General features: G+C 36.9%; 1 protein-coding gene across 3 annotated transcripts in view; it reads right to left on the minus strand.

Annotated features, from left to right (window-relative positions):
• PDE10A (phosphodiesterase 10A) overlaps positions 1 to 14,894 on the minus strand; it is a 590,722-nt gene that overhangs the window by 94,780 nt on the left and 481,048 nt on the right. For all 3 annotated transcript variants that reach the window (XM_077899644.1, XM_077899635.1, XM_077899625.1), the window contains one exon: positions 749 to 869. In XM_077899644.1, the coding sequence (XP_077755770.1) occupies positions 749 to 869 (121 nt within the window). The remainder of the gene's footprint in view (positions 1 to 748; positions 870 to 14,894) is intronic.

The raw sequence follows: 14,894 nt of genomic DNA on the forward strand, positions 1-14,894 counted from the left end.
TGTGAAACTTTAAGTATCACAATTATTGGAAATATTTTTTAAGAATTGTATTTAATTTTTAAAAAATGAAAAATATCAGACATGAGATTTATAATAATGAGTAATCAATGTTAGCATCAACCAAAAAGGATGATGTATATCTCCACATGTCATCATTGAAGAAAACATAATTTAACTTTCCTAAAACTGCTTCCGGTTCATCTGAAGGCAATTATCAGAGCAGATAACAGATATCACTAGGGGAGGACTGCCTGAATGTAGACTCCTGTTTCACTCCTTTTTACTCGTGTGGCCTTGGATAAAATATTTGACCTGTCTTTGCCACAGCTTCCTCATCAGTAAAATGGTGATAACAGTATATAACTCTGTCACCTCCCCAAATATATTTAAGATGCTTTTTGTTTCTTAAAAATTAATGATTTACTCCATAACGATGTGATTTAATTCAATAAAACTATACTTTCCAAAGAAAACTAGGTTTTATTTAGAAAGCATAGTACATTCATTCCATTTATATATCTGGCAGATACTTTTTTGGGATTAGACAACTTAGGAATTTTTAGGCTTGACTCATTCCAGTACTTTCATAATAAAATATTTTCATTTCAAATTTAGCCCCAGAATAGAAGTAAATAAATGACTTGCATTCGCCTTGTAGTAAGTATATTACTTTTTCCATTTTCTGCAATGGAATAAAAGAATCTTCAGTTCAAATTTTCTACCAGAAGGAATACAAAACATTTCTTACCTATTTTAATGATGCTACTCAATTCATAGAGGAGTAGCTGGTTGTCTCCTCCTGTATCCAACCGTTGTTCTATATAGCTGTTTAGTTCATACACAACTCCCTGCATATTCGTGTCTTGGTACTTTCAATAAAAAAGAGAAAGAGAAATAAAGGACATAAATATAATAAAATTAAAAATTCCTTACTTTATAAAACATACTATTAAGGTATATAACTTTACATACTTTGCTTTATGCTTTTATACACTATGATTTTAAAGAGCATTATTTAATTATAATCTACTATAAAATAGATTAAACATTAAAATTGCTGACTTAGAATTATAAACTCCATGTATACTTTATATTCAAACATCAAATGTTACAAATTACCTTCTTATTTCTGAAGTTTTAAATATAATCAGTAAAAGTAGTACAAAAGTTTGCTAACTGAATGAAACATTGTTAGATGCTAGAAAAGCCAACTGATATGCATTGCACTGGATGAAGCAGAATTTGTTCATTAGTCTCCATTCATCTGCACCAATGGGGCTACCACCCTAGTCAGAGCTCAACTCTTCCCCTAGGACAGGAGGGAGCAGCTCTTGTGTTTGCTGTCATGGTAGCACCAGCTGCCGCACCGCAAGCCCAAAGCTCTGGGCTTCACTGTGGTAACAGGGACAACAGCAGGTAAATAGGGTTTGGGAAAAAGATGGGAGCTAAGTCGTAGCTACTTACAGCACTTATCTTCTCTAAAAATGCTGAAAAACTGCCTTCCACCAAGCTTCCCTTCCTAAGCCTATTCTCCAAGCAATAGCTATGGTAAAGTTTATAAACAAAATAAAATTCTGTCATTCTCTGGCTTAAAATACTCCTGGGGCTTCCCACCGTACTTCGAATAATAGACTCCTCACAGGGACGGCCTCCCACATTCTACAGATGCAGTTATGGTCTGTCTACAACACCATCTCAAGCCATCTTTCTCTTTCTTAACCACTCAGGTATCTTTAACTCCTAAAGTTTTATTACTTGCCATTACTCTTTTTTAAAAATTCCAGTATAGTGAACATAGAGTGTTATATTAGTGTCAGGTGTACAATATAGTGATTCATCACTTCTGATCATCACCGGTGCTCATTACAAGTACATTCCTTCATCCCCATCCCCTATTTCTCCCATCCTCCACCCACCTCCCCTCTCTAACCATCAGTTTATTCTCTAAAGTTAAGAGTCTGTTTCTTGATTTGTCTCTCTTCTTTCCCCTTGTTTCTCTATTTGTTCTGTTTCTTAAATTCCACATATGAGTGAAATCATATAGTATTTGTCTTTCTCTGACTGACTTATTTAGGCTTAGCATAATACTCTTTAGGTCCATCCATATTGTTGCAAACACTTGCCATTATTCTTGATCACTATTCTCAATGAATGTCTGAGGAATGAATGAATGTGAAAAAATACATGAAAGAATAGATGAATCGATCAATCCACAAATAGGTACTGGCAATCCTGACAATCTACACTACTATACATAAGTATTCTTCTAGCTAGAAGAGATGCTAGAGAATTAACAGAATAAAGTTCCAGTCTTCAAGGAACTTAGATTCTAGGTGAGGAAAATAAATAACTGAATGTTATAATGTGGCAGGTGGTGATAGGTGGTGATAGATGCAGAAAAAAAGAGCAGGGAAGGCTGGCAGCCAAGACCTCTGGAGGGAGAGTTACCCTTTTTAATAGGATGGACAGGGAGCACACTCTGGTCCAGGCAGATTCCAGAGAAAGAAGTATGAAGGATGACTTGTCTCAAGGTGCAATACTCATCAAAAAGAATAAGACACTACTTTTGAGAGATCCAAACACTACTACAGTGTCCCAGCCAGATAGCAATAGGCATTAGGTGAGCAATGGAGTTGCAGCTCAAGCCTATCTCAACAGTGAGCCCCAGTGGGTTTTCAAACACCTGGGGGTAACTACAGTTTTAGAATGCACTTTAGGAATAGGCATCCTCAGAAACGGACAAAATTCCACCCTGAAGGATCCCCACTGAAAAGGGGTGAAGATGTGAGACCTGCAGAGAGCTGGAGGAAGAGCTTCCCAAGTGGAGAGAACAACAGAAATAAATGAATGAACATGACCCCAAAGCGTCAAAATAGAAACCCACCAAGCATTGTTATGCTTTAGTGCCAACTTCGAGAATGATTGACTTTGTTCTTGGGACTCTTACGACTGGCACTCATTGTGTCCTCTCTCAGAACAGCTTCTCTAGGTTGTGTGTGCTCTGCTCCTACATCTGCTGAACCTCATGTACCCAGTGCCGGATTCCCCCGGCCCCTTGAACCTGTGCATCCTGCTCGCTTTGTTGCACACGCAACCATGGTAAATCACCGGCCTCCTGACCAAGTTTTGTGACTCTTTTTTGCTAAAGGTTTAACTGCTTAGCAGTTAGTCATAACTTCCTGGCAATTCTCTGGCTGCTGATATTCTTCAAGACCTTCGCTAGGGCAGATACCATTGTGGTAGCAAAAGTCTGCATAAAAATCACGAATGCTCTGAAATTCTGATGCCTTCCAAGCACGACAGCATTGTATGTGGCCATACACACAAGCTCATGCTGTTCCTTTATCATCTGTAAACAAGATGCTATCTGACGACTGCCAGTTTTGAAGAACTCTGGAGAAACGATTCTACTCTAACATACCCTCTCTCTCTCCCTCACCACTAATTAGAACCATTTGTTTGTATTTTTCCTCCAAAGTCCTGGGAAAGAGCTTATCTGAGACTGAAACTAACCTGAAGAAAAGCTAGGCTATGAGGGATGCCTGGGTGGCTCAGTGGTTGAGCATCTACCTTAGGCTCAGGTTGTGATCCTGGGGTCTCGTATCCAGTTCCACATCGGGCTCCTTGTAGGGAGCCTGCTTCTCCCTCTATGTCTCTGTTTGTCTCTCATGAATAAATACATAAAATCTTAAAAAAAAAAAAAAAGCCAGGCTATGAGAAATAAAGAGACTAAGTCGTAATGACAGGGTCTGAATCTCTAGATCCAGACACGCAAAAACCATAATGCTTAAAAACCTATCCCTAAATACAGACTGTTCATGAACCGATAAATCTCTGAACACTTCCTTTTTCTTCTGGGGAGGGGCACTTCAGCTAGTCTCAGGTGGGCTCTGAAGCACCCCGCAGAGGAGTCCCCATAAAAATGATACACGGGCTCCTTTTTCTGACAACATGATTCTGAGAGTACATCCATTCACAGGATCTGTGTGCAGTGCTGAGAGGGAAGAACAGCTGTTCACCATGTCTTCTGGAAGGACTAGGTTGTCACACACAAGTGATAACAAGAAGGCAGTTTATTGTGGGGTGTCCTCTGAGTTTTTCTTTTCTCATCTGTAGATCAAGGAGGCTAAAGTGTGTTACCTTTCAACACTCACTGTCTATGATAATCTATGACCTAGGATTTTAATTTTGTCATTAAGCTTCAAATTCTGACCTTCAACCTGGTGTAGGGGGGTTTAGTACAACCTGTTTCCTTTGATTGTCAATGACAACTGCATCATAAGAGCAAAATGTTTTATTACAGTTACTATTACATATTAATGTACTATTAATTCTCAAAAATTAAAGCCCTATCTACATAGTGAATCATTCAAACCATAATATTCTATAAAACTTAAAATAATATGTAAGTGTAAAGTAGTAAGCATAACTATTGATTGGCTGTTAGCCTGATATGCTTACTACTTTACATTTACATATTATTTTAAGTTTTATAGTCCTGGGGCCAGGACTACCATCACACATAAGGAAAGGCACAGGAAGCACGTGGAGGTGAACCAAATCCCACCCTCCCAAGGTGCTCTTTAGAAACAGTGTGATGGGGCGGACCGGGTGGCGCCACCTTCAGCCCAGGGCCTGATCCTGGAGTCCTGGGATCGAGTCCCACGTTGGGCTCCCTGCAGGTAGCCTGCTTCTCCCTCTGCCTGTGTCTCTGCCTCTGTGTGTGTGTGTGTGTGTGTCTCATGAATAAATAAATAAAATCTTTAAAAAATAATAAGGGATCAATTCAATTCAGTAAAATAAACCTTAAGCCTATAGCTTCACTGAAAGAAAATCATAAGAGTGTATTAATTAAGTTGCTCAGAACTGGAATTTACACAGCATTCTAATTTGACAAAGTCCTTTCCCTAACTTTATTCTACATAAGAACCCAACCAAAGTATACACTGAATATCACCGATACTTTCATAACTCAAGAAGTCAGAATTCTCAGGAGAATGAGTTGGACAATGCACAACTTCTCAAACCTTACAATCCAACTGGATGCTGCCACTCTAATTTTCCATGTTCCACATTGATTTTCATGTAGAGCTTGTTTTCCATTAGAGCAACTTCTGAAAACAAGGATTTGCAAAGACCTGACTTCACTGAAAGGATTGCAGTGACCTAATACTGAAACTGTGAATTCTGTTAGGCTCTATCTGACAGACATCATTGTGTGCTCCACAGAACTTTAACCGGTCCTGAACCACTACCGTGAGTTTGCTGTGATGCCTAAGAGCACTGGAACAGTTTGGGAAGCAGGGGAACAGCCACTCCATCCACCTGGAGGGAAACAGTGTTTTATGAGATACGATGGTAATGAACAGAGCAGTATTAATCCTTGGTGAAGCTGGTTTAGCCAGGATAACAAATGCTCCCAGACTTGCTAACGTGAACTAGGTGTTTAAACACAGATCGGCAAACCACTTCCCCAGGAGAGGTTAGAGGCAATTCAAGAACGAAATGGAAGCTTGAACGGTGTGAGGTCTGTGAGCCCATGACTCTATGAGGGATCACTGGCATGTCCTGAAGGCCGGAGTCAAATCAGTAGAAAATATGATGAGGCAGATGTTAAGTTGGATCAACACTGAAGAGTGTGTACAAACAGCTTCTAGTTTTTAGTATAAACCTCAAAATTTGAATAATGTCATTCTTTAAATTTTTCCTATTTCTTTTTAAATTTATCTCTTTTTATAATGTTAATTTTGACATAATCTCAAGCTTATTAAAAAAATGTAAGAATACAAAAAACCTCCTGTATACCATCAATATTGCCATTTTGTCCTATTTGCTTTCTCATTCTCAGTTAACTCTGCTTGCCTGCCTTCCTATTTACCTGTTATCTATTATTCTATCTACATAAACACATGCCATAATCACAAGTATTTTTTCTGCATATATGAGAATATGTTAGTGTGCTCCTTTACCCCACAACTGTACTATGTATTCCCTAAGAAATAAAATATCCTCTTACATAGTTATAACAGTTACCATGATCAGAAATTTTAACATCACCACAGCAATATTAGCTAATTACGACTCCACATTCAAATGCCATCCACTGTCCCAGTAATATCCTTAGAGTTATCCATCCCATTAGGGCAGGGTCATTGTGATCCCAGATCACAAATGGCATTTACTTGTCATGCCTATTTGGTATACTTTAATGTGGACCAATTCTAGTCTTTCCCTTGTGTTTCTTGAACTTGATGTTTTGTACAATGTGAGCCAATTAGGATTTGTCTGATGTTTGCTCAAGATTATAATCAGGTTTTGCATCTTTGGCAGCAGTACAACAAAGTGTTGGGGCCAGAACTCTATCATCTCTCCTGTATTTGGTATTTGGCATTCTACTGGGAAGAAGACTTTCCATTCTCCTCATTCATTCATTTTACATGGGTCTGGACTCACAGATTCTTTTTTTTTAAATTTATTTTTTAATTTATTTTTTGTTGGTGTTCAATTTGCCAACATATAGCATAACACACAGTGCTCATCCCATCAAGTGCCCCCCTCAGTGCCCGTCACCCAGTCACCCTCACTCCCCACCCTGGACTCACAAATTCTTATTCAATAGGTTACCACCCATTAATACTGTCATATATGCATTCTGATTCTTCAAATATCCCAGATTTGACCAGCAAGAACCTCAAGATAGTTGCTATATCCTTCTGACATTCTTCATGATTCTTTCAACACCTTCTTATTTTGTCATTACATATTTTGCCAACCCTGGTATTAGTCATTTCTGTTTCTCGAAGAAAGAGAAGTTCCTTTTAATGGAGAGGGGTATTTAAAATTCAAGCACAGGAGTTATAAGTGCCACTGCTGTCAATGCTTCTAGGTCTCTCATTTATGTAAATATTGTATAGATGAGGTGCCTCATATAAATATATATAAATATATAATTCTGTATTTATCTACATATATATATATAAGGAAATGAAAAACTATGAATTCATACTAATACCTCCAGTTTTAGCTAAGCAATTAAGTGTGCATTCTAACACTCCCCGTTTCCATATTTGTAATTCCTTCACGCAACAGAGAGAAATCTTACCGACAATAGCCTTAATATATTTGTACAGTTTCTTAGTCCTGGGATATACAGAAGTAGTTTCAGAAATGTTAAGCTGTACCACTGAAAACAAACCTAAGGTGTCAATATTTTTTTAGATTTTTAAATAAATTTAAGAAACACTGAAATGTACAATTCATTAAACTCTGAGAAATAGAGAAATCCTTGTAACGTATATACTTATTAGGACATACAAAAATCAGTTGTGTTTCTATGCACTAACAACAAGCTATTAACAATAGAGTCAAAAAAGAATAAAATACTTAGGAATTTATCCAAAGAGATGTAAGATATGTAGACTGAAACTTATAAAAAAACTGAAAAATAGAAGAAGACACAAAATAAATGTAAAGAAATTCTGTGTTTAGGGATTGGAAAATTAATATAGTTAAAATGTCAATAGTATCCAAAGTGATCTGTACATTCAATGTAATCCCTATCAAAATTTCAAGTTTTTTTTTTTCACAGAAATAGAAAAAAAAGAACCCTAAAATTTATATGGAACTTCAAAAGCCCTGAAAATTCAAAGCAATCTTGAGAAAAAAAGAACAAAGCTAGAAGCATCATACTTCCTGATTTCAAACTCTATCATAATGAAGCTCTAATAATCAAAACAGTATGGTACTGGCATAAAAAGAGACACACAGATGAATGGAACAGAACAAAGAACCCAGAAATAAACCCATTCAGACATGGTCAACTTATCTTTAAGAAGAGCACCAAGAATATACAGTGTGGAAAGGACACACTCTTCAATAAATGGTGCTGGGAAAACTGGATATCCACGTGCAGAAGACTGAAACCGGACCCTTATCTTTCACAGTATACAAAACCAACTCAAATGGTTTAAAGACTTAAATTTAAAACCTGAAACTGTAAAACTCCTAGATGAAATCACAAGCTGAACCTAGTTCTTTGACACTGGTCTGGGAAATGATTTTTTGGATATGATCTCAGAAACACAGGTAACAAAGGCAAAAATAGACAAGTGGGACTACATCAAACTAAAAGGCTTCTGCATGGCAAAGCAAACCACCAACAAAAGGGAAAAGGCAAAAGACGGAATGGGAGAAAATATTTGCAAACCATTTATCTGATAAGGGAGTAATATCTAAAACATTAAAAAAAAACCCACTCATACAACTGAACAGCAAAATAATCCCAATTCAATTGAAAAATGGGCAGAGGAGCTAACAGACATTTTCCAAAGAAGACACGCAAATGGCCAACAGGTGCAGGATAAAGGTGTTTAACACCACTAATCATCAGGGAAATGCAAAACAAAACCACAATGAGCTAAAGCTCACACCTATAGGGTATCATCAAATGACGAAAGATAACAAGTGTCAGGGAAGGCATGGAGAAAAGGGAGCCTTTGTGCACCAGAGGTGGGAATATAAACTGATGCTGTTACTATGGAAAACAGTATGGAGGTTTCTCAAAAAATTAAGAGCGGAATTATCAAATGATCCAGCAATCTTTTTTTCTGGGTATGTATTTCAGGGAAATGAAATCACTATCTCAAAGAGATATCTGCAATCTTATGTTCACTGCAGCATTATTCACAATAGCCAAGTTACAAAAATAACCGAAGTGTCTGTCAACAGATGAATATATAAAGAAAATGTCACATACACACACACACATAATGTGTATGTATGCATATAATAACATATACATACATAAATATACATAGTATGTATGTAAATATATACATAATTTATATAATTTTATATATGTAGCTTTAGAATATTATTCAGCCCTAAAAAAGTAGGAAATTCTATTTGTGGTAACATAGATGAAGCCAGAGGGCATTATGCTAAGTAAAATAAGCTAGACACAGAAAAACAAACACTATATTATCTCACATGTGGAATCTAAAAAGCCAAACTCACAGAAGTATAGATTAGATTTACAGGTGTCCGGGGCTGGAGTGTGGAGAAAACAAAGAAAAGTCAGTCAAAGGTTACAAACCTTTCTGGTGGGAACGCAAACTAGAGCCACTGTGGAAGATGGTATGGAGGTTCCTCAAATAATTAAAAATAGATTACCATATGATCCAGAAATTCCACTGTGAATATTTACCTAAAGGTTATGAAAACACTAATTTGAAAAGCTATATGCACCCTTATGCTTATAGCAGCATTATTTACAATAGCCAAACCATGGAAGCAGCCCACATATCCAGGAATAGATGAATGGACAAAGAAGATGTGTGTGGTGTGGTGTGTGTATGTGTAATATTACTCAGCCATAAAAAAGAATGAAATCTTACCATTTGCAACAATATGGATGGCTCTAGAGGGTATAATGCTTGGTGAAATAAGTCAGAGAAAGACAAATATCATTAGGATTTCACTCATATGTGGAATTTAAGAAGCAAAGAGAAAAAAAAAGACCCTTTATATACAGGGAACAAACTGATGGTCACCAGAGGAGAAATAGGGAGGGGTGAGGTGGATGACAGGGTTTGAAGAGGCCACTCATTGTGATGAGCTCAAGGTGATGTACAGAACTGTTGAATCACTATACTTGAAACTACACTGTATGTTAATTATATTGGAATTGAAGTTTAAAAAAAACGTTATCATTAGAAAAAAAGAGAGGACCTTAGAGATTAAAACAGATACAGAGCTGTACCAACTCAATGCCGCATGTACTGTTTTAAGGATCCTAGTTCAAACATAACTGCTATAAAAAGAGTCTTTTCAGACAGTTGAGGAAAACAATCTGGCCCAAGGATTAAGATATTATTGTTAAGTGTGATTATTGGTAGGCATGAAAATGGCATGTAATTGAGGATTTTTTTCTTTTTTCTTTTTATTTTTTGAGGATCTCTTTAAAATGTCATTTCCTATTAGAAATCTATACTGAAGTCTTTGTGGCTGAAATTACATGGCTGAGACTTGCTTTAGACTATACCAGCAAGCAAAAAAAGGGAGTAGGGGAGTGTACATGAAACAGGAATAGCAAAATGATCATCATTGAAGCTAGGTGACAGGTACATGGTGGTCAACATGCAATTCTTTCTACTTGTATGCAGAGAAAATGTCTATAAAAAAAGTGAAAATGGGAAGAAAGCAAGCAAGCAAGCAAGCAAGCAATAATAGGCTCAAGGAAGCACTGATCCCTCCACTGCTCATTTACTGAGCAGTTTTTCTTTTTCTTTTTTTTTATTGAGCAATTTTTCTGTGTCCAAAAATGACTTAAACAATCTACCCTATACGAGTGTAAGAAAGCAAGGCACTCAAAGGCTGCATGGGCATTCAGTGGTTAAGTGACAATACCAGACAATGACAGGAGGTCACTTTTACATGAATAACTGTGAAATAATAAATCTATGTATTGGGAGAAAAAGGGTTACAAACTTTCAATTATAAGACAGGAAAGTTCTGAGACCTGAAGTACAGGACGGTACCTACAACTAAAAACACCATAGTGTATACGCGAAAACTGCGGAGGTAGATCTTCAGTGTTCTAACCACACCACCAGCCCTGCCCCCCAACTCCGTGAGGTGATGGATGTACTCATTAATTCGATGGTGGGAATCACTTCACAGTGCACACATAGGTCACATGTTGTAACTAATATGTACACTTAAATATATACAATTATTATTCATCAAAAATAAAAAAATATTTTAAAAGAAATAATTTTAATAATAAACCTCTCAGTAATAATAAAAGTAACAATAAAAGACACAGACTATTTCATATTTTTATCTATGGTCCTTCTTTTTTTTTTTTTATCTATGGTCCTTCTTAATCAATCCCTGCCCCCAAGGCAACCACCATTTTTGACTTTTTTTCACCACTGATTAGCTTTGCTTTTGTTTTTAGAATTTTATCAAAATGGACTCATACAAAATATACTGTTTCGAGCTCTGCTTTATTTGCTTGACATAATACCACTGAGATTTATGCATACAACTGTGTATCCAGGTAGTTTCCTCCTTCCTATTGCTAGTTGCGTATGATATATTTATCTGTTCTACCACTGTTGGTCGTTTGGGACGTTTATGTTCTCCAGGTCTGAGCGATTAAGAATAAAGCTACTACAAACATCTTTCTGTGAACATGGAAGAATGCAAAAGTCTTTCCGTGAACATGGGTTTTCAGTTATCTTAGGCAAATACGTAAGAGTAAAATTTGTGGTCAGAAGTAAATGTACGCTTAACTGTAAGAAGAAACTGCCAAATCGTTGACAATGCTACATATTAAGAACAAAGTTATCAAAACTGATTTGGGTATTTTAGATTAAAATAAATTATTAAAGAGGTCATTTATGCTACACAAACAGCGCAGGCGGAACAATTCTATTCTAAGACTGAGCAATCATGGAACAGTTCTGGAAGGCTGAGCCTCAAAGACAGACAAAGAGAATGGGGGGTACGGAGCAAAGAGGGTGCTGCTGACCCTTTTGCAAATGCTTATTTCAAAAAGTTTTAAAATCCTAAATATCAACCAAGGGATTAGTATATGCATCCTGAGCTTAACCTAACACCATGGGGAAAAAAAAAATGAAAAGAAAAAGCAGCTGCCTTGACTTGTCCTGCTATGTCAATGAGCACAGAGGAAATGTTACACAGAGTTGTTTCAAAGTGTCGTGCAGTGGGTACAGGGGTAGGAAGGCAGGTTCCCCAGCAGCTCAGTGTAGAGGCTCAGAGGAAGCTCAGAAAGCTAGAAAAGATACAGAACCCTGGCAGCCACGGAAGAGCAATACAGTAGGATACAAGGTCCAGACTGATCCAGAAAGACCTGAGACCGTGAATCCCTGTTAAAAGTGGTGGAAGTGAGCAGGCTGGGATTCTGCTAAGTGAGGTGCCCTTAAAAACAAGTCAGGTCAACACAAGGAAACAGAAATAACAAAAACCTAACAGTCCTAAAGAACATTACTGTAAGTTTTCAAAGGGCTTTCTGTGTCAACTAATATTAACTAATTTAATTATGGATGAAAAAGGTCCATAAGATGAAAAAGGCTCATGAGATTATTTTTTTAAAGATTTTATTTATTTATTCATGAGAGACACAGAGAGAAAGGCAGAGACACAAACAGAGGAGAAGCAGGCTCCCTATAGGGAGCCTGATGCGGAACTCGATCCCAGGACCCCAGGATCACGACCTGAGCCGAAGGCAGACGCTCAATCACTGAGTCACCCAGGCGTCCCAAGAGATTATTTCTTAATAATAACTTAATTCAGAAAAAAGGAGTCCATGAGATAAACACAGTTTTAAATCATTGAGGATACAGCAAGCATTTCTAGTAAGTTTAAGTCTGCTAGCAGAAAAGGATTCAGTTATCCAGACAGATGAAAAAGATACATTTCTGAATGTCAGTATGTAATTAAGGTTTTTTTAAGCGAATATTTTTTCAGCAGTGTGTCAAGCACTATTACAGGTATCGGATAAAGCTCCTACTCTCATGGAGATTAAACGCTAGTGGGGAAAACAGATAAGAAGATACTAGCTTATGATAACATCTATGACAAAACTAAAACATTTGTATGACTTTGTTGCCATTTTAATTTAAAAAACTTATTCAGGAGGAACCGAATTTTATCCACACTTCTCTATGACTAGACCATTAGTATATTCTTTTTCACAATAAAGAAATGTGCCTTTAATCAGCCTTTGATCCTGTGCACTAAGACCAGCTATGTGTATGGGTTTAATATAGTCCCTCTATAGTTACTACTTCTCAAAATCTATCCTCTAAAACAGAGCTGTGGTTGCCAAGAACTGACAAAACAGGTATAATTTAAAATCTTGCAAAAAACGAATGTGTTTAGTTTCCATTTTATAATTTTTTTCCTAATGGTGTGATACTGGTTTTCAGATGAAATACCCTGCCTACTGCCACCGTGACTAATAGGATGGATCAGCAAAAATCTTTCACGGGCAGATGATCCATGTGTTCAAACTATCATTAAGATCATGGGTTTTATCTTAAGTACAAGCAAACAAAAATCACTGTCTTTAAATAATCAGTATGAAATATTTCCATATAGAAGAATGATGTACTTCAGTTATATAGAGAAGAGTTTTGCAACTAATTCTTTCACGAAGCTGAGATGCTTAGAACTGATAATCCTTACAGGTTTCTGTGGCTATAGTTAGTGACTAGCAGCTAAGCTTGTGAAATGAAATTTACACTAAAAGTAACCATACTACACTTTTAAAGAAAACTGGACTTCTACAAAGCTCAGGTTGCCTAAAGCTGTTTTAACCTGTGTAATCAGGAAAATATGGACTTTGCCTGTACAGACAGCGAATTGCTGTGCATTATGTTGTACACGTGTAAGTAACACAATGTTACATGTTGATTAAAGCTCAGTAAACACTAACCTTGATTCCCTTCCGATCTAGCTTCCACCCTCTTTCTTATCTCCCTTTTAAGGCAAAACTGTATAAAATGATTATCTCTATTTGCTGCCTTCAAATTCTCTTCCCTTTCTCAAACTCGCTCTGTTTCAATGAAACAGCTTCTATTAAGATCATCATCGACTTCCACATTGCCAAGTCCACAGGGTAACTCTCAGCTCCCTTAAAATATGGGCATTTGATGTAGTTGACTATTGTTTTTGACTAGACATAATGTTCCTGCATGCATGCACCCATAGCATGGCTCTCCCCTGCCTCTGGGACACTTCTTTTCAGTCTTTGTAAGCCTTTCTCCTATCTCAGGTTTCTAAATGTCCTGGCCCTGGGCTGGTCTTTGCATTTTCTTCTCTACTGAAACCACTCTCACTTCCTAGATGATCTCAACCAGTCTCGCATTGTTACATCCTGTCTCTACACTGGTGGTTCTTAAATCACCCATATTACTAAGAAATCTCTAATTCACTTCATTCATCTCAACTCGACTCCTATATCCAGCTACCTCCTTAACATCTCTTTTTTAGAAATCCATTAGGTATCTCAAACAGCACTTCCAAACTTGAGCACCTCATGACTTCCCCACCTCACGCTGACTTCCTACAAACCTTCCCATCCATTTAATGGTAACCCATCTACCCATTTCATCAGGCAAAATAGAAATGCCATCATTTCTCCTTTCTTGTTTTATACCATACGTCTGGATTAATCAGCAACTCTTGTTAGCTCTACTTTCCAAATAGATCTAGAATTGCATCTATCAATCCAAGCACTGCTCCCCATCTCCATTATCCAGTAACCTAGTCTAAATCATCTTTATCGCTTATAGGATTACCGCACTGACCTATTTGTCATTACCTGGCAATGAAAAACTATTCTTTTAAAGTGCTGCTATGTTTATTTACTTAGGATTTCTGCACTTATGATTGCACTAGTAAAAATGGTTGGTAGTTTTTTGTTTTGTGAAAGGCTCTAACTTTTTTATCAGGATAAACCTCCCTCCTAGAACGAGTTCTTTCCCTAACTTTTGAAATATACACTCTGTACTATGTAGGAGTTATCTCCTCTTTAATGCTTGGTGGAATTATCCAGTAAAGCTTTTGGATATCATGCCATTTTAGGTGGTTTTCACTAATTCTTCAGATTTTTCATTGGTTAGTATATATTTCAGTTTCTTAACTCTTCTTCAGTTTTGATAATTTAGAATTTCCTCAAAATTGACCATTATATCCAAATTTTCATATATATTAGTACACAATACTCCCCATTAAATTATTCATAATCTCTGTGTTTATGGGTATATTCCTTTTCTCATTCCTTAACATTTGTATTTTACTTCTTGAACAGATTGCCCTATTTTACCAATCCATTTAAGAAAATACTTCTTGTGGTATTAATC

The sequence above is a fragment of the Canis aureus genome, chromosome 1, assembly GCF_053574225.1.
Source record: "Canis aureus isolate CA01 chromosome 1, VMU_Caureus_v.1.0, whole genome shotgun sequence".
In the NCBI taxonomy this organism is placed as follows: domain Eukaryota; kingdom Metazoa; phylum Chordata; class Mammalia; order Carnivora; family Canidae; genus Canis; species Canis aureus.